The 20,096-nt window shown below is 40.3% G+C and overlaps 1 protein-coding gene across 2 annotated transcripts in view; it reads right to left on the reverse strand.

Moving 5' to 3' along the window:
• Nucleotides 1-17,219: 17,219 nt before the first annotated feature.
• RASGRF2 (Ras protein specific guanine nucleotide releasing factor 2) overlaps nt 17,220-20,096 on the reverse strand; it is a 138,956-nt gene continuing 136,079 nt past the window's right edge. For both annotated transcript variants that reach the window (XM_032205611.1, XM_032205610.1), the window contains exons 25-27: nt 19,847-19,964; nt 19,016-19,084; nt 17,220-18,318 (exon numbers count right to left, since the gene is read on the reverse strand). In XM_032205611.1, coding sequence (XP_032061502.1) covers nt 18,226-18,318; nt 19,016-19,084; nt 19,847-19,964 — 280 coding nt within the window. In that variant the 3' untranslated portion in view covers nt 17,220-18,225. The remainder of the gene's footprint in view (nt 18,319-19,015; nt 19,085-19,846; nt 19,965-20,096) is intronic.

Consider the following 20,096-nt stretch of genomic DNA (forward strand, 5'->3'; position numbering starts at 1 on the left):
TTAAAACCAGTATCCTTTTTTTTTCACGACACACCTAGAATAAGGCCTCTGTTAAAGGTGAAGGTCCTTCTTCAGAAGAAATGTGTTTTTTTATAGGCCAGGTTGCTAGCCAACACTACATGATATTTAATACCTTTGACACTTATGACAATTCTGTGGAACCATGACATATCAAAACTCCCCTTGCTGCTGTGACCAGAGGCTGTGGAGCGTTCTTCACATTTGGTTGATTGACAGCTACCATGGTGCTCAGACAACCCCAGCAGTGTCACATTGCACATGGTTATCTTGTGACCTGCACACAGGTGAAGCCGTTGCATCCATATCTGGAAACATCGGAGGAGAGTGAATTATGGTGAATGCACAAATCACCTCTTTACCCTTTAAGGAAATTGTTAGCTTTACTGCTACTTCTAATACAGACAAACAAACACTTGCTATTAACCCTTTGCTTTTTTGAATTTCTTGTAAGAGGACATCACCAACAACATTTCCCCAGGTGGGAATTAGCGTGGCTGAACACGAGTATTGGTTATCCCTAATTTCACACCAGGCAGCATGTGTGCTTTCAGCCAAGGAGGCAAAGAAGGTGCAAGGGTTACAGACTGAACAGTGACATTTCCAGAAATAGAATGAGATTAAATATTTGAACCATGTCATGGGTGGCATTAGTTGCCACACCATGTGACCCTGAGCGACATTCCAGAGAAATGGCAGAGTCATAGCTAAAGTTCACACCGGCTCATAAACACAGGTAACGTATATGCTCGTCTTAAACTGCTAAGCTGTTTAGGTCATGCTAACACTGTAGTGAGCAGAACATTCACGTGGTAGAGAGAGAGGTAATGAATGAGGCTGGTCTGTTATTTCTGAGAACTAATTCCTTTAAGTCATTCTGAGCTTGAGCTAAAGCCTGTAGACGCCAGTGGAAAGTTTTTCTCTGCCCTTCTATGGATGTTGCGGGCACCTTAGAAACATCTGCAATAAATGTCACAAGTGTCTAAATGCATGAGGCACCATTTTTAGATGCCGAGAAAACAGCTTACATTGCTCTTTGTTGGCTGTATCACTCTAGAAGTTCAGAGGGTAAGATATAAATTACAACATTAAATCTCATAAAGCAGTATTGGTGGTTTTTTCCAGCTTCACATAGCTTGGGTTAAGCAACACACGAACTGTATTGACTGAGCAGGGCTTAAGATAGTCTCCAAAGTGCAGAAGCAGTGTTAGTGCAGGCATCATTATAACCATGCCTAATCACAGCAGAGAGCTTCTCTACAATAAAAAATTAAAAAAAAAATAAAAAAAAAAAAAAAGTTTCTTTCTGCTCATAATTCCATGTGTCTGTGAGCAAGTATAGAAATCTACTTATCTCAAGAAAATAAATTTGAAAAATAAATACACATAAATTCATTACTGTGAATAGAGGAGGTACACAAATGACTGGGACTCTTATTGGCCAGACAACTTCCCCTCAGTAACCACACACTTTGTGATTTGTTCCAGCTGAAGGTCTGGTCCCTTAGACCCCACCTAGTCTCCAAGTCCTCCAATTTCTCCTACGAAAGCCCATCAGCAGTGTTGGGAGTGCTTGCCTTTCTGCACCAATCAGACACTGCTTTGAATATAAAAACCTGATCTCCACAGATAGCCACAACCTAACTCACAAATAACTTCTCAAATTTATGTTTTCTCTGAACTGTCGACACGTCTGCAAAGGAACTTATTTTTCCCTTATTTAAACTGTTAGTTAAGGGTCAACACCTGAAGCAGCTGCACAGTGGGCTGACACATTTTCTGCTGCACCAAGTAGTTGCACAAATCAATAAATTATAACCAAATTACACCGCATCCTGTGGTGCTTTGAATTCATTTGTAACAACCCTCACATTTGCAATGCTACCATTTGAGGCAAGAAAAGCAATACAGTTAGTTAAACTGACCTTGAAGCTGAAGGTAGGCACGTCCTGCTGCCTGCAGCAAGCCGAGTGTAATGGGAATAACGAGTTGGTGTGCTGACAGGAGACCAGGTAATATGAGAGGGGGAAAAGGAGGTGAGGGAGGCGAAAATAATTGCCGCAGCGGCCAATCCTATTTCACTCGGTTAGATGAGTGACATTTGCTGCCACAAGGCTGCCCTTGAGGACGCTGGGAGGATGTGGCCTAGCAGTTGGGTGACAGCAGCAGCATCCCTCAAACGCTGCTCAGGGCGAAAGAGCTCATCTCAGCCCACAACTGGCCAGGCAGGGAGTTGCCAGGCCTTAGCCCCAAGAGCCCACGCAGAAACAGCCGAAAGAGAAGGGCTGGAGCCAATTCCCCACTGGGTTGCCTTGCCCGTCCTGCCCCAGCAGCCACGGAGCTGGGCCTGGAACTGGACCGCCCGCACAGAACGGGGGCGATGTCACAGTGAGGCCAAAGTGACATCATGGTGGGCTCTTTTTTTTTTTCTTTTTTATTTTTTTCCCCAATCCTTTTAATTCACCACATTAATGTGTGACTCTTTGTAAGGTGGAAGTCCAGAAACACAACATTAAAAGGTGCTGGTGGAAATGAACCGCTGAGGATATCAGAAGCCACCCATTTACCATTAGTACAGCAGCACAGTGGTGCAGAACTGGAAGAAGCGACACATGATGGGTCAGAGTGGAAAGAAGAATAGACAATTTCATTGACCTAGCACTGCTCCCACTGAAGCTGAACATTTTTCAAGGCTGACAGAGAAACACAGGGGCCAATACCAAGCAGCTTTTAAAAAAGTTCAAGACTTCAAAACATGTTTTCCTTTGCACGCTTAGTATTTCTTGAATTGTACATGGCAATTTCCTAAACCCAAATCACAGATTTGTGAAACTTTATAATATATAGACATTGTCCCCCCAAAATGTCATGACTCATTTAGATTAATGAGAACCATGCATACCCACCATAATTAAAACCAAAACAGCCACCTTAGATCAATGCGTTTGGACTACCTAGCATTTGAAGCACCCCCTCTTTAACACACCTGCTTTCTATCAAACCAGCACTGTGTTTCTGGTATCAATAGCAAAAAAAAAAAAAATCCAGTGGTGGACTTCTTGAGGTAACATGAGCATAGAAACATGAGCACAACAAATCCAGCCCTGTGCAGGAGTTGGTTAGGAAAACAGAAATCATCTTTTTCTTCTGTACTTAGCAAGAGCACCTTCACACCTGCACTGTGTCTTTTTTCTGGTGGCAAGCCCCCCGGCCTGCACCCAACACAGAGCTTTGCATGCTAACACTTCTTTGCAGGCTGCCGTGGCTCTGCCTGTCATGCAGCCCTTGCACCAACAGATTGCAGCGCAGCAGCTCATGACTGAGGCTCTCACTTCGTTTGTAAATTTTTGACTGAAGACAGCCTTTCCTCATAAAGCCCTTGGAGACACAAAGAGCTTCCCCTCAAAGCTGTTGATACCGTGAACTTAAGTGCCTTGTTGACATACTCAGATGTTTAAGCCATTTGCTAGATCAGAGCCTGGAAGAACAAAACTCACTCAGCCTGCTAACTAACATCACGAGCACCTGGCAAACAGTGTTAGCAATTTCCCTTATGATTTCTGGAGAATGCACCATTTAGTACTTGAGAAATAGCTTGGTCTTACAGTTCTTTGAGCTGTTTTCCGAGGAACTCAGTTACAGAAACACTTGGAATGAGAAGAACCATCCATAAATAATGCTCTATGTTCATCTATCTAACCTAAATATTTATGTGAAATCTCCCAATTAAAATTCTGTCTTGGTTTCAGAGCTTGTGCTGGGGAGGTAGCAGTAGCTGAGTGTTAATTCAATTGCTATTCATATTAATGCCATCTGTCCCTGTGCAGGGAGTTCAGATGAAATTCAGCTGCAATGTGTGTCCCATTAGAGTTTTTTAAGGAAGCTGTTGAATGGAGAAGCTAACTACACAGACCGCAAATAGGGTCATTTTATTTTATGGGAAGGCCTTCCTGGTTAATGTATTTCTTTCAAAGATAATTTCTATAAAATCAAATTTCCATATGAGGGCAATAAGTTATTAGTTATCAAAGGAATCATGACAGAAAGTGTAAGGCTAGTTAGTGTTACTTATTACATATACCAAATTACCAAATTAGGAATTAGAGGATGGCAAGTTTGTTATGAAGAGCTTGCAAGGACGCTTATTATTAGCTCTCCTGTGGCCGGAGTTGGAGCTCTGGTATCATACAGCTGCTAAGAGCCACCCCCTATCTCCAAAAGCTAACGGTCAGCTTGCCCCAGATGCAATGAAATTCACTGGTCTTCACGTTCAGAAGGTCCTTAATTTTTCAGATTCCTGAAGACAGTCATATAACAATGCAGTGAATTGTACCCCCTTGGGAAGAAGTATCTTTGTTTACCAAATGGTTGCCAGACCTCTTACTGAGATTTCCTTGTAACTGTGGATGTTCAATATCCACTTAAAGGGATTGTAAGCAGTTAGCAAGATCTCAGACCACAGAAACATTCTGTTTTGAGGTTGCAATTAACCACTTACACCCCACTGCAATTGCTGGAATTGAAGCAAGTACTTGGTGCTAAGCATGGTCAAAAATTTTCCATTGACCAGGTGCACAAGTAGGCACTGAACAGTCCTCCTACAGTAGTGGTTACTCCACTTACTTTTAAGTGCTAATACACGTCTACTAAATAAAAATCTGAACTGGATCCAACCATCCAACCAACCTGTTAAAAATAACCCTAGTTATTTTAAGTTATTAACGCTGCTCTTCACAGGACATCCACCACATACTATAGGAAAGGTTCTCTATAATTAGCTGTGTGTTTTCTGGACAAAGTGAGGAGAAAGGACTTTTCTAAAAATGGGGTTGACCCGATGGGAAAGCAGAAATACCCATAATCCTTACAAGAGAATCATATGGCCTTCATGATTGTCCAAAAAGTGATCATACTATTTTTTGCTACAGACTGCTTTGCACAGTATTGCAATGCATAAGTTTTAACCAGAGCAGCAAGAGTGGAGGTAGGAATTGTCTAGTCTACACTAGACAATTTCACGTGTATGAAAAGGGCAGCAATTTCATGTCAGACATCTCAACATTTTATATCTCACTGAAATGCTTTTTTTTTATTTTTCTCTCTCAACAGGAATTGTTGAGTACAAGCAAATAGCACTGCTTTGCAGGAGGAAACTTTGGCATCCTCTCCTCTCCAAGGCAGAGAATGACATTCACTCTGTCAACGTCTCTCTCCTGCAGGGTCAGCAGCTGCTGGTGATGGAGGCTCATAATCTAGCAGGCCATTGCTTTCATCTCAAAACACACCTTAACTATGGATTTGAATCTGTAATATTAGCATTTCCACAGGTGGTATTCTTACTGCCCTCATAAAATAGGATGGAAAAATGCTGCACTTAGTTTAAAATTACCAAATATGGCAATTACCAATACCAAAATGAAAAAAATAATCAGCTGTGATATTGTGATTATGAGGGAATTCTAGAGTAACAACTAGAGAAGAACAGTCAACAAGCATACTCAGGCATGGCAAATTCTGGTACCTTTCCTCTTTCTGTCACATTGATTCAGCTTGTTTTGTCATGGAAACTTCAGCAGACATGGTTATAGAAGAACAGTGGTCTTTTTCAGATGACTTTCCCATTAGAGATAAAATTTCAACAGCAAACTAACTGGAATAAATAAATTTTATAGATTTAGAACAGAATAAGAAGTGCTGGTAAGATTTTGTGACTTCTTTGTGGCTGGAACAGTTATTCATTTTGATTTATATGAAACATACCCAGCACCTAGAAAGGTATAGCAAAGTCTGTTCTCATATGAAACACTGAAAATGTAAGATTGCAGAAAATGTGATTGCAAGGTCACAGAATACTGAATAGGTTCTGATTTTAATACACCACTTGCTTTAACTTCATCTCACACAGACTTGATGTACACTGTTTATTTACTTCAAATATGTTATTTCCTGAAACAGATTTAACAGATGTTTTTCTATGCCCTTAAAGAAAGAAGTCAATTGAACAAAGGAAAGCAGTAAACAGTGGTTAAAGCATATAACAAGCTGGAGATCTGCTTTTGTAATCTTAAGCACTATTAGCTATTTTTCTTCAATGTACAAGTTGCTTTGTGTTATTTGTTTTCCTGTTGCAAGAGGAGGGACATACGCTACTTACAAACCTAAAATGTTTTCTGTTTACTTGTGTTGAATACATGCCTATTCTATTTGTTGAAATCCAGATCAGCACACGAGCCAAGAGAAGGCCTAGGTATATTTAGACAAAACCTCAACAACAAAGCAACAAAAGAAAGAAGGTAGGGACAAAGTTATTTTCTATCTACATAATTCATTGCCTCTTGTTTAAAGAAACATTCTGCTGAAATAGGAAGTCACTAAACACCTTCTGAAGCAGTATTTAAACTCCACGTACCTGCAATTACCTATCAGAGCATAAAGGGAACAAAGGTGTGGAAACGTGGGGGCTCTCCTTAGCTAAGAAGAATGAGTTGTGCAGCTGGTTCTGTTTAATCTGCTACATGTTCTTATTTAGTTATTTATAATGTACACACCACAATGGATCAGCACATGTAGGTCTGTATGAAATTGGTTTCGTTCTCTGTTCCAAGCTACAATCAGCTTTAATCCCAATTGTGGTGTAAATGCCTGAAGTAACTAGGAAAATAAAACTAACATTCACATTTTTAAGGAAAAGGTACAGCATTGAAGAGGCTTTCAGGGTAGGGCATAACTGCATTATTTGAGCGTTCCCTAGGCTCCCAACCTTTGATGCTATCGCGCTGGGGAAACTTGGTGTGCTAGCTCTAAGGAACAGCACGGAGCGTAGAGTGGAGTGGAGACACCACGGCTAGGCTCTGTAATCAGATGGGGCCTCGATTGTTCTTGTGCACACAGCTGCACTTTTTGCCACCCTAAGCCAAAGACCTGTCATGTTTTGACAAATGCTGTACCCTAGTGTACTTTTTGCTCATTATAATATCATTATAATACCAAAACACACCTCCATCCCAAAAGCTACCCGCCTCCAAGGTGCGACCACCCCTCACTGAGCATGCGCTCTGAATTTCTCGGAGCCTATTACTTTAAACGGAGACGGGAAAACTTTACACCAATCATAACTAAGATATGCTTGACTAGAGCCACTCAAGCTCCACCTAAAAGATAGAAAATAATATAAATTGGCCCAAGAGAAAGGGGATGTTAGGGAAGATACCACCGTCAGGGGAGATACCATCCCGAGGACAACATCCTTAGGACCTCCTGACTCCTGGGATCAGTCGACGGGCTGAGCCTCTCTTCCCCCCCCATTGGGACGCCTTTGGGTGAGATCTAAATACTTGCTTATAAATCTCTATAGAGTCTTTGATCCTTTTAACGCGTTTATTTCTAGGCTGCGCACCTGTAACATCTATAACACCTGTAAAACACCTGTAACATCTATAACATCTATAACACCTATAACACCTGTGTATTTTATGCATACTAGCTTGCTTTTGCAGACAGTCACTATCGCCGGCAATCCAAAAGAACCTGATTATCTGTTGCTGTAATAAACCATACTTGATTGCATTGTGATAACTCTCATTGAGTGCAACGAGGGTGAGGGTGGTTATCCGTGATAGTTCAGTGTTCTGAATCTAACCAGACCCCCAGGCGGTTAATGCATTTTTGGTGAATGTCCGAGCGGACCCCCAGATGGTTAATGCGTTTTTGGTGAATGTCTGAACGGACCCCCAGGCCGTTAATGCGTTTTTGGTGAATGTCTGACTGGACCCCCAGGCGGTTAATGTGTTTTTGGTGAATGTCCGACTGGTTCAGTAACCTGAATCTGACCGGGCCCGTAACGGTTAATCAGCTACACCCCTTAACGCGACAGTAAAATTGGCGTAGTCGGCAGGATTGCTATGGATAAACGTCTGCAAAAATACAAATGTGCCCCTTCCCAGGCAGGGAAGGAGTTTTCCCAAAAGTTTTGGAAAGATGAGGAGAAAGTGGTAGAGTGCATTGAGCATTGTCAGGCTTCACGAAAGATTGGTCAAAGAAAGGGTAAAGGTGCAATTTGTGCTGTGTTAGGAGCCTGTTTGTCTTGTGCTCGGCAAAAAGCTAAGGAAACTCCTGCTCCCAAACTGATCTCTGATGCGGAACATACAGCTTTGAAATCAGGGAATGAGGTGTTGAAGTCATCATTGGCCTTTGAAAGGGAGACGGGAAAAACATTAGGAATCAGAGTGGATAAACTTTTGGATGAAAATAATAAACTTTCCATTGAGAATGACAAACTTGTGACTGAAAATGATAAACTTGTGAGTGAAAATAATCATCTTAAACAATTGCTGGAGAGGGTTAGTCATCTGCTAAATAAAGTACAGCCTTGCGCTCCGGTCAAGCAGATTCGTGGAGTGCTGCATAGTGCAGAACCTGAAAGCTGGGACAGTGATTTCTGGTCTGACAGTGATGATGGTGTTGAAGAGATTTCTGATTCTGAACCTCAATCGATTTCCTTGAGACCTTCGGTTAAGACTGAGACTACTGTTGATGATAATGATGAAATCCGTACTACTGTGCAAACGATTCCGTTGTCACCAGCAGAGTTGGTTAAAATACAGGAGAAGTTCTCAAGGCGGTCAGGGGAATCAGAAGTTGAGTATGTGTGTCAAGTTTCTCTTATAGGAGGAGATCGAATGATGTTGTGTAAGGAAGAAGTAGGAGGCTTTTGGAGACCTGGAGTATTTTTAACCACCACACCAGGAGCTGACTTGGCTGTAGCAGTACAGAAAGCAGCCTGCATTCAGGCAATATATGAAAGAGATAAATTAAGGAATTCCCCAATGTTAGCTCCTATTGACCCGGTTCAATTAACCCCTCTCATCCGTGGACTCCCTGATTGTCTTAAGATGTTTGTAGAAAACACCCAAGATCACATACTAGCTGCTTGTAGGGATGATGATAGTGGTTGTAGGCGAAATCCTAACTCCCCTATTCCCACCTGGAGTGAATTGGTACAAGACATAGATAAATACGGATGCCAAATAGGCTGGATTAATTCATCCAGCATTAAATCCCAATACCACTCTCGGCGAGTCTGCCAAATCCACACTAAAAATCCCAGATACCCCAAATTCAAAGAGAGGTTCAAACCTAATAGGGAACAGAGTGAGTTGTGGTGTCGGCAAAAAAAAAAAACTCTTGTCCCCGGGGAGGGCAGTGAGCCACCCTGCTCAGCGGGTATTAGCAATTCAATGGCTCTCTAATGAACACTCTGACCCTATAATTGCCATTCCTGTTGAACCCCCAAAAATATTGGTAAATTTTCTTATTGATACCAGGACCCAAATGTCAGTAATTACACATGAGACAGCACAAACCCTGAGCATAACACCTGGTCAACGCAGGGTTAAATTCACGGGAATCAATGGTGTGGAAAAACAATGCCCCACTGCAAAAATTTCACTCTGGTTGCCAGAGGAACAAAAATTAACCAGAATAGAAGTATTAGTTGGTGCTGCATATACTAATATTTTAGGATTTGACATACTGCATGGTCGTATGTGGAAACTCCCTGATGGAACTGTGTGGAGTTTCGCGACACATCAAAGGGATTCAGGCACCATGAGACTGAGCCTGTTACAAACATCCATACCCTTATCCCCTGCTAAAATCATTAATGATCGGCAATATCTGTTGTCAGCAGCAGTATTTACGGGGATTTGACGGGGTGGTAACAGAATTGGAAAAAAGAGGCATTATTAAAAGGACCCATTCACCTTATAATTCACCAGTGTGGCCAGTAAAGGAACCAACCAGGCAATGGCATTTTACAGTGGATTACAGACAGTTGAATGCTAACACTATACCTTTGACTGCCGCAGTTCCAAACATGGCAGAGATAGTGAAAGCCCTCTGTGTATCTAACAGTAGTAATAGTGCTAACTACTCCCAAGTATTTCTATGCATGGGAAATCAAAGATTGCTATTTCACCCTCTTTCTAACCCTGCCGGTTGAATACAACCGAGCATATTTTATTTTCTTTTGTGTTCACAGGAACCCTGAGCAAACTGTATATGGACAGCTGGAAGATGACGAATCAACAGTTTGGATTAATAATGCCATGCTTTACCCTGACCTTGATGCAATTACAGACCTTAAAGGAAACTTAGCTGCTGTGGCTGTGCATGGAGCTGAGGTGTTTCACCATGGCATCTAACCATGTATTGTCACAGTATAGCACAGTCACTGGAACATCTCAAAACAGAAAGGACCTAAATCTCTCTACTTTAGTTTTACATGGAAACAAAATATTTTCAAAAGATGAATGGAGTTGGAATGATTCTCTAAGAATGGCTGAACTTCAAGCCATGTCTGGACAGACAATACAAATTGGTTGCCGAATAACTAACCGATCCACTTATAATCGGCTGACTGAAATTAAGACAGTATACATTGATTCACCAAACCTATAATTGTGTACTGTCTTTGGGGTTACAGAGGCACAGAAATATTATTTGAATTACAAAGGATAAGAAGCCTCTGCCTCCGCAGATATTTGAAAACGAACCGACTCAGCCTCCCATTGGTCTAACTCCTTCCATCTTCAATACAGGCCCTTACATAATTCAACAACAAATTCTCTTTGACCCTAGTTGGTCCCTAAAAGAGGGCCACGGGATGCAACTGGGTTATTAGGGACAGGATTAGGTCTATAACATCTATAAATATTAAATAGCATTGATGCTGAGGTTTTAATAAGTAGAATAACTGCTACTACAGATGACCTAAGGAAACTGGAACAACCAATAAAATCAACTTTATTGGCTTTAGGAGCAAATCAATGGCTTCTATCAGATATTTTACCCCATTGGGAACAAATTGAGGAAAATGATCATCAATTAATTGTAAATGCCCTTGGAAAAGCCCAAGGCAATACCTCCCTTGCCTTGAGCTGTATCCAAGCACAGTTATGGATACAATCTGTAGCAGCAGCTATTATTGGAGAGGGAGAAGGAGTAACTTTGCCCACTGAAATTCGAAAATTGATTTGGGATAATGCTTCAGAATTTGAAAAAGAATTTCAAGCATGATGGCAATTAGTCAACTTTACCCATTATGCAGAAAATGATAAAATTGTTGCCTTTATACTTACTGTAAGTAATGCCACCGTATACAATGTATATCCAATCATTGCATTAGTACTCAATCATAATGGAACCATACTTTATCCTAAAGAGCATAAAGTATGGGCCCATCAAAAGGGAGGAAAGTGGCAAACAATTGATGTAAAAGCATGCATTGTGCGTGAACAAAAAGGTTTCATCTGTGAAAGTAACACGCTGGAATCCCAAGACATTTGTCTTGACATTGAGCAAAATATTTGCCACTTTGAGATACATCCTAATGAAACCCTTGAAACTGTACTTGTATATATTGGGAAAGGTTGTGTTTGCATGAGAACTCATTGTGATTCTATAGTCGTAGATAATGCAGTGGTAGATATCAATAATCACTCTAATGTTTGTGTTTGCAATTTTACCAAAATTCTAGGATGTGATTTTAAATACTCAGTTCCTGTCACTTCTTATCAACTTATTGCATCTAATTATATTCTGCTTCATGAACTGCTGCCTACTCCTATTGGAATGAACCTTACCTTGGTGAAGAAATTGCTGGTACATGAGGACCTGAAGCAGCTGATGACACAGGTCCGAGAAAATGGACAAAAGACTCTGATTACTGTCCATCATGATGCACAAGAAATACATCGAGTGATGGAAAGAGTGCAGAGAGATGAGAGACACCGTTGGTGGGACACTTTGTTTGGATGGTCGCCAGCTGCCAAGGGAATCTTCAACAAGATGCTTCACCCTGTTATTGTTCTGCTAATACTTACTGTATTATGTTTTATACTGACAATTAGTTTGTATGTTAAACTCTGGTTTATGATGAAACGCTTAGCATCTCTACACAATGTACATACACTCGATAAACCTCAATCCGAGAATGTATGTGATATCCCCGACATATTCCAACTGTTGTGAAGCTTGAGTGACTATAGTCACGGGGTGGATTATGTGGTGTAAATGCCTGAAGTAACTAGGAAAATAAAACTAACATTCACATTTTTAAGGAAAAGGTACAGCATTGAAGAGGCTTTCAGGGTAGGGCATAACTGCATTATTTGAGCGTTCCCTAGGCTCCCAACCTTTGATGCTATCGCGCTGGGGAAACTTGGTGTGCTAGCTCTAAGGAACAGCACGGAGCGTAGAGTGGAGTGGAGACACCACGGCTAGGCTCTGTAATCAGATGGGGCCTCGATTGTTCTTGTGCACACAGCTGCACTTTTTGCCACCCTAAGCCAAAGACCTGTCATGTTTTGACAAATGCTGTACCCTAGTGTACTTTTTGCTCATTATAATATCATTATAATACCAAAACACACCTCCATCCCAAAAGCTACCCGCCTCCAAGGTGCGACCACCCCTCACTGAGCATGCGCTCTGAATTTCTCGGAGCCTATTACTTTAAACGGAGACGGGAAAACTTTACACCAATCATAACTAAGATATGCTTGACTAGAGCCACTCAAGCTCCACCTAAAAGATAGAAAATAATATAAATTGGCCCAAGAGAAAGGGGATGTTAGGGAAGATACCACCGTCAGGGGAGATACCATCCCGAGGACAACATCCTTAGGACCTCCTGACTCCTGGGATCAGTCGACGGGCTGAGCCTCTCTTCCCCCCCCATTGGGACGCCTTTGGGTGAGATCTAAATACTTGCTTATAAATCTCTATAGAGTCTTTGATCCTTTTAACGCGTTTATTTCTAGGCTGCGCACCTGTAACATCTATAACACCTGTAAAACACCTGTAACATCTATAACATCTATAACACCTATAACACCTGTGTATTTTATGCATACTAGCTTGCTTTTGCAGACAGTCACTATCGCCGGCAATCCAAAAGAACCTGATTATCTGTTGCTGTAATAAACCATACTTGATTGCATTGTGATAACTCTCATTGAGTGCAACGAGGGTGAGGGTGGTTATCCGTGATAGTTCAGTGTTCTGAATCTAACCAGACCCCCAGGCGGTTAATGCATTTTTGGTGAATGTCCGAGCGGACCCCCAGATGGTTAATGCGTTTTTGGTGAATGTCTGAACGGACCCCCAGGCCGTTAATGCGTTTTTGGTGAATGTCTGACTGGACCCCCAGGCGGTTAATGTGTTTTTGGTGAATGTCCGACTGGTTCAGTAACCTGAATCTGACCGGGCCCGTAACGGTTAATCAGCTACACCCCTTAACGCGACACCAATGATGCCCACAGCAGTTCCAATGCAGCATAAACAAGCAAAGAATAAAAAGCAGTAAGTCAGACCCTTCTTTCACAATAAAAACACTCTGAATTTTCTCTAATTTGTCCTTCTTATTAATGGCTTGCCCCTTCCCTCCCATGTTTGTCTAAAAGACCCAGAATTCAGATGGAGTGGGTTTAAGATCCCACTTTTTCACCACTGGTGGGTAACAAAACAAAGAGAAACCAGTAAGAACACTTGAAATTCAGGAAAAAAAAGAATTTTTAATTAGCATATAGGCACAACATCCTGCCTGATATGCCTTTCTAACAATACAAAGCAATAACCTCAGATAAAAGATAAGTTACAATACATGCAAAAACGTCTGGATGTGCACCAAGCAAGGTGTTAGATATAGGTACATCTGTCAAATAAACATACATCTATTCACCTAAAGAACAAAACTTCAGAGACAATTCCAAAAGTAAAGATACAACAAAACCACCATAGGTGAGTAGCATATTGGACATAAAGCATCCTACACAGAGACATTTGACCTTTGGAGGCAAAAACTGTAACAGGCAAATAGCTGAGAGCCAGATCCCCAAATACTTACTTATGAAAAGCTCTCAGTGAAGCCTAAGGTATTATCAGAATGAGGTCTGAAGGATTTTGCCCTTAATGAATAACAATTATGAGTGGGTAAAAATGTCTCTATAAACGAGAATTTAAAATCATATATCTATGTTTAATGTTGTTAATAAAAGTGAAAGGAGGAAAGACTGAATATCCATACAGATAAAACAATGTTTTTAAAAACCTTAAAATAAATAATGGTAATTAAGGAAAATTTGGGAAAATGAACATGTCCTGAAGTCAAAATCAACGTGATTAAAATTAATAAATACTTTAAATAGAGAGTTAAATTCCTTTTTACCCTACAGAACAACAACCAGTATTACGAAGTAGGAAAGCAGAAAGAGGACAGAGATCTCTTTCTTACTCTTAGACAAGAGTAATCAGTCCTGGTCGAATCTCTTGCTATTAAGCTACACGTTTGTGTGTCACAGGACTAGCTGAAACGGACAGAATACACACTTACTGCCACTGTAAATTCAACAGATTTATTTTTCTTCCACACGATGACTAAGCATGGTCTCCATCCACTAACTGATGTGGCGTGCCATGAACAATACCGGTGAATTCACTGGGGCAGGAGAGGGAGGGAGTGAAGGCTAGGATGAAGGCAACTCTAACCCCTATCAGTGTGTGACACGTGCTTGGAGTCACATGAAAGGGGAAGTGCCTGTGCTGCTGCCCAGGTTCCCAGCTAACTGCAGGCTGAATCCGGGCTGCTACTTATGCAGTAAAAATACTGCAGAACTCCCCTGGACTTTGCTGACAAATGTGCCCACTGCTGAACCAGTGGGTGAAATATGCTATCCCCTTTGCAGCCAGTCCATACACCCTGAGGCATATTTTATCCAGAGAGTGCTGAAGGGAGCAGCCCCTCCAACATAAGAACTGCTGTTGCATCTCACCAGTGCAGCAGGGCTGAGGAGCTAAGAAAGGCAAGTAGAGAGGTGCTTCAGCCCTTCCTTTTCTTCCAAATCCTGAATCAGACAGGCTCGTTTAGCTCCAGTTCCAGAAAAGTAAGTCCACTCTGTTTCCATGGCATAAAAGCTATAAAGGACAAGACCCTAAAAGACAGCAAGATCCAAATGTCGAAGTCCTCACTTGGAAACATCCTCTCTGAAACACCAGTGGCAAACAGTGGATGTCTGATGACTGGGATTTGTATCTTGATATACTACATTATCTGGCTGTGGTGGATTGGCACAGAGAAGCTGGTAGCGAGGAGCTCCACAATCCCTGTGCACAGTTCAGGGAGACCACTGCACTAGCTGGTTATGTAGATATACTAGGCGAAGCCTCACACAAAGCAGGTTGATGCTGTCTACTAGCTATTGCCATAACTCAAACACTGCAGGAATACTGTAGCAGAAGCACTCAGGCCACTCACACTTGAATTACACAACCTGAGTGTGGGGGGAAACACACTTTTCTACACTTACTGTGTAGGATTTCTGCACAGAATTTCTTTCCAGCTTTGATGTAGGGTTGCGAACACAAGCTAGGATTATGGATGACAAATGTATGCTCAGTTCTTTGAGCAGTCACCTCCTGTATTTTAAGGAACACAATGTATCCATTTACAAAAATATTTATACATTGCTTCTCAGCAAATCAAACATTGCTGTGACAATAACCTTTTTTGTTGTTATCGTTCTGAACACATATCCAGTCCTTAGTCACTCCAGTGATTCTAATCTAAAATCCACCACTGACCCAAGAGGTAATGTTTGGCATATAAATAGAGTATATGCTTTTCCAGAGGAGCTGAACACATTGTCTGCTGATTTAAATATAGGAATGCTCAGCACCTTTGAAAAAAAAAAAATCTCTATTCCTTCATCTTAGCATATGTCCACTTGGAGTACTGTAGCACTAGCACAGCACCACCCCTTTGTATTGCAAGCATTAAAACATATTCAATGCTCTTAAACTCTGAAGAACTGATATATGTACAAAAAGTAAAAATTAACAAACCATGAACAGAGTAAAATGAAGAACTATACCCTGTAAACCTAAAAACATCAAGGAAGTTTGGTAGAGCAGGATACAAGAAGATAAAGCAGCAGTTAATAGCATACAACAGAGATCCCGATTGACATTGACAGTTGTTACACATTTTCTGTGTTAACAGAGAAACAATAAAACCAAGTTAAGAAATCACTTTTTGGACCATGTTTCTCCCATATTTTCGTGACTTTGAAGTCTTTTATGAAACTGACATATAATACATGTTTGTTTGTTTGTTTGTTTTTTAACAGAAAATACACAATATGTTGGTTTTGTGGTCCAAATAAACCATGCTTTTCTTTCATATCATGCACTGGGATGCAATCAGCTTGCTATCACTCATTAATGAAAGAACAAGCACATTTTTGATAATAAAAAGCTTCCATACGTTTTCTGTGTTTATTTCTACAGCAGTCATTCATCAGAAGTATTTAAAATGTTTCTGGAATTTCCTTTTTTGTTGCTGTCTGCTTTTCTAATTAAGGAATTTTCCAGTATTTGTGGTGCTTATTCATGCAGTTATTTACAAAGAGATGGTCCTTGTGGTGAAGAACCTTAATGAAATGTACAGTTGCTAAAGTACATTTATAAATGCTAGCAGTTACACTGAGAACGAATGGAATTTATTGTGCAGCTCTCGGCTGGGCTAACAATATGATTAAAGTGCAAATAAAGACAAAACCCACAAGCCAGGCAGATCTGTTTTTCATTGCCAGCTTTCAGAAGCATCATGACTGTGGTAAAAAATGTCAGATCAAATAGGCCTAGGTCACAATCTATTTTAAACTTCTATCTCCCTGAGAGAATTTAAGGGAGGTATACAGTGATATAGCCCTATTTCTTCAACTGGCTGAATATCATTGGAAAAGTAAGGACACTATTCCAGCCAAGTTATTCAACAGTGCTAATATCTGTATTTATATTATGGTGTACTTTACAGCATGCATTTGAGCTCACTTGCCATGCAGCTACAACAGGCCACTTATGATCAGAAAAATTTAAGAAGTACCAACTAGCTGTAGAAATTAAATCTATCTACTGGTAAGTCACAAAGCATAGGTCTTAGAAACAGTAACAATTAGCACATTTTCTTTAAACATATGCCCATATGCAAATGATAATCACTAGTTCAAATGAAAATGTATAGTGTGTATTTGCTGGCATTCCAAGTTTGCCACTGATGTGAATGATTTTAGAGCTGAATCAGCACTGAATGACTGAACAAAAAAAAAAAAAAAAAAAAAAAAAAAAAAAAAAACAGACATTTTCCAAATCACTGATTTCATGTAAAACAAAACATTCATTCCAACTCCTAGTGGTCATTGCTGATCACTACCCAGACCAGACACATAGTTCTCTCCACAGTGTGTCCAGAAAGTGCTCTGTTGCCTGTCTTGTCAGGGAATCTGCAGGAGGTGCAGAAAAATAAAGTGCCTTTTCAGGACCAACTCAACTAGCCATCCTATTCACTGGATGTCAAGTCTCAGGTATAGCTCCTAACCATGTACTTCCCACCTGAAGCTTGCAAGGCTGACAATTGTGAACAACTATTCATCTAGATATTTTATTTTTCATGCTGTAAATACTCAAACTGAGTATTAATGAAAAAATATTTACAGTTTATTTATATGTAAAATCAGTCACCTTAGAAAAGGCTGATAAGACATTTAAAGAAGGTAACATTCTATAAAGGGTAGCATTGAATAAACTTTTAGAAATGTAGATCTGGAGAGAAATACTAGATGCTACCTTGATGTCACTGCAGGCTCATTGATGACTGTTAAGATCCTGATTTTCAATAAATTTAATATCATATGAGGACACCATATGGCACTACCATTGCTGCCTCAGTGAACGCATAGTTAGCCATCCACCTAGACCACATCAGAACCATCTCCTTTTGCTCATGTATCTTAACTGGGTATATTACCACCATTTAGATCTGTCTCCTTGATTTGTCACATTAAGATGGCTACAGTGAGTACAGTGAGTTCACAAGAAAGCCTCATTAACTAAATGCACAGTGCCTATTGCAAAACATTATATTTGCAAAGTAGCAATCACTTAATGCAGATATGAAGCATCCTTGTCTTCTATGTCCAAGAGTAAATTTTTGTTGCCTGAGACGGAAATCCTGTGAGGTTCGGTATCTCTTACTGGAAAAGAGAGCTTGCATTCTTCTCAATATTTCCCTTGCTGTCTTTAGGACTTGGCATGCATAATTTTTTTCATTGTACTAAAGCTTTCTGTAGACTCTGAGGCAAGGCTGGATCTTCAGGCAGGGAGTCTGGGTTCAAGCTTTAGGGAAAGCTCATACAAAGTATCTTCATCTATGATGAGTGTCTTGTCAAGTAAATAGTGAGTGACCTGGAATGCAGAAGACACAGCTGAACAGATTGTTTTTATTGTCATGAAAATGTCTCTGCTTTCCTTTCCTTTTCCCCTTCAGCCCATTTCAGAGCCTGAGATCCTCTCATGTTTTCTCAGAGAAACACAACAGATCATTTGAATGGTGTAAAGCTGTACCAACAGTGCTCTAGGAATCAAATTCAGTTTCTTAGGAATGCTTCCTAGGCCCACGTTGTTTTTCTGGAGTCTGAGATGTAAAGAGTCTTTCTTTGAAGACACAGGCTGGCTTTGGACAAATTTTCATAGGTCCCACAAGGGACAAGGGAAAAAGAATTGCAGGATGCACACAGGATGCTTGGGCCATCTCCTATCCCCTAATCCAAGTATTCTGGGATTCCATTGGGAATTATGCTCCAGCTGGACTGGGAGATCACATTTCCCTTTCAACCCATTCCTCCACACCCCAAAACCATGCTGGCTGCAATCCCAAGAGAGTTTCCAGAGAATGAGGAAATCGCTTCTATATACAGCATTAAGGAAAGAGGGTTTTAAAATCACAGATTACGTGCCCATATTTCTGTCTGTGCTCTCTGTGTGTCACAGCAGAATACATTCATTTCAGCTTTCAACTTTGAACAACAGCTCTATCTTAGAACCAACTACCAGAACAGCATTCATTTCAATGGTAGGTAAAAGTATCTAAGAAGAGCCTTACCTTCTGCTGATGCTCTATGCGGTAGGAGGTCTGCTGGAATTGGCGTATCTCCCTGATAATATGCGAGATCTTTCAAAAGAATACAAATATATTATAATTACAACTGCATTTTGATTTCAGTTGGGCACTGAAGATTTTTTTGCCAAATTATGCAACTCATTTTGGGAGCATGTAAGTGAAGGGCAGAAATCACCAGCTAATGGATTCCATCTTAAAAAATCTTAAATAAGCCATTTATTGTTAAGTCAGTTTCAAGTGAACCACCTTGTCTACTTACTCTCTTCTCCATATACTGATAATCTCTTTTATCTTTGCCTGGAGTGACTGCTGCAGTGTGTAATCATTATGAGAACATAAAGCTGAGGTTAAAAAGAGAAATTTCCACACTTCTCTCTGAGGGGTTTTATAAAGCACCATTTTATGATAGTTGGAGAGAATCAACTTTAAAGTACTTCTTAAAAAATAGATCCTAGCACACTTGACGAAAGATTGTGAGCACTGACTGCTTTCTGATTAATAACTACATTCGTTTCATTTGATTATTTCAAGACATCTTTTCTTGCTTCTTCACAAGCTTAAGGCAGCTGCTTTTTCTATCTGTGACTTCTCAGAGAACAAACTGGAGGCAAATTCACACTGTAAAAATCCTCAGTTTACCAGAAGGTGGTGATAAAAGACTGGGTCAAGTAATTGCTTTCATATAGCTATCTATCATGCACGATTCAAACACACTTTTAAGACCTGGTGAAATTCTAAGCAGTTATAATTAAATCAATAATCAATTTGTAATTAAACATCTGTTTGGAAAGCATGTAAGGAAATTAAAATTACCATTCTCATTTTAGAAAAATTGACAAGGCCTTCCTCAGTGAAGTTTGGTGTTCCTTCTTCAATAAATGCTAGATCTGTCAAGTACATTCCAAGGTAGGGAACAGCAGGTGGGTTACAACTGTAAAACAATAAATCAGCATATCTATATACAACTAAATTTACAAACTTGTATTTTTATAGCTCACACAAAATTTATTATTTAAAGAACTTTTAAACAACGGACCACAAAAAATTGACATCACTTGATTTA

This window comes from Aythya fuligula, chromosome Z, assembly GCF_009819795.1.
Source record: "Aythya fuligula isolate bAytFul2 chromosome Z, bAytFul2.pri, whole genome shotgun sequence".
In the NCBI taxonomy this organism is placed as follows: Eukaryota; Metazoa; Chordata; class Aves; order Anseriformes; family Anatidae; genus Aythya; species Aythya fuligula.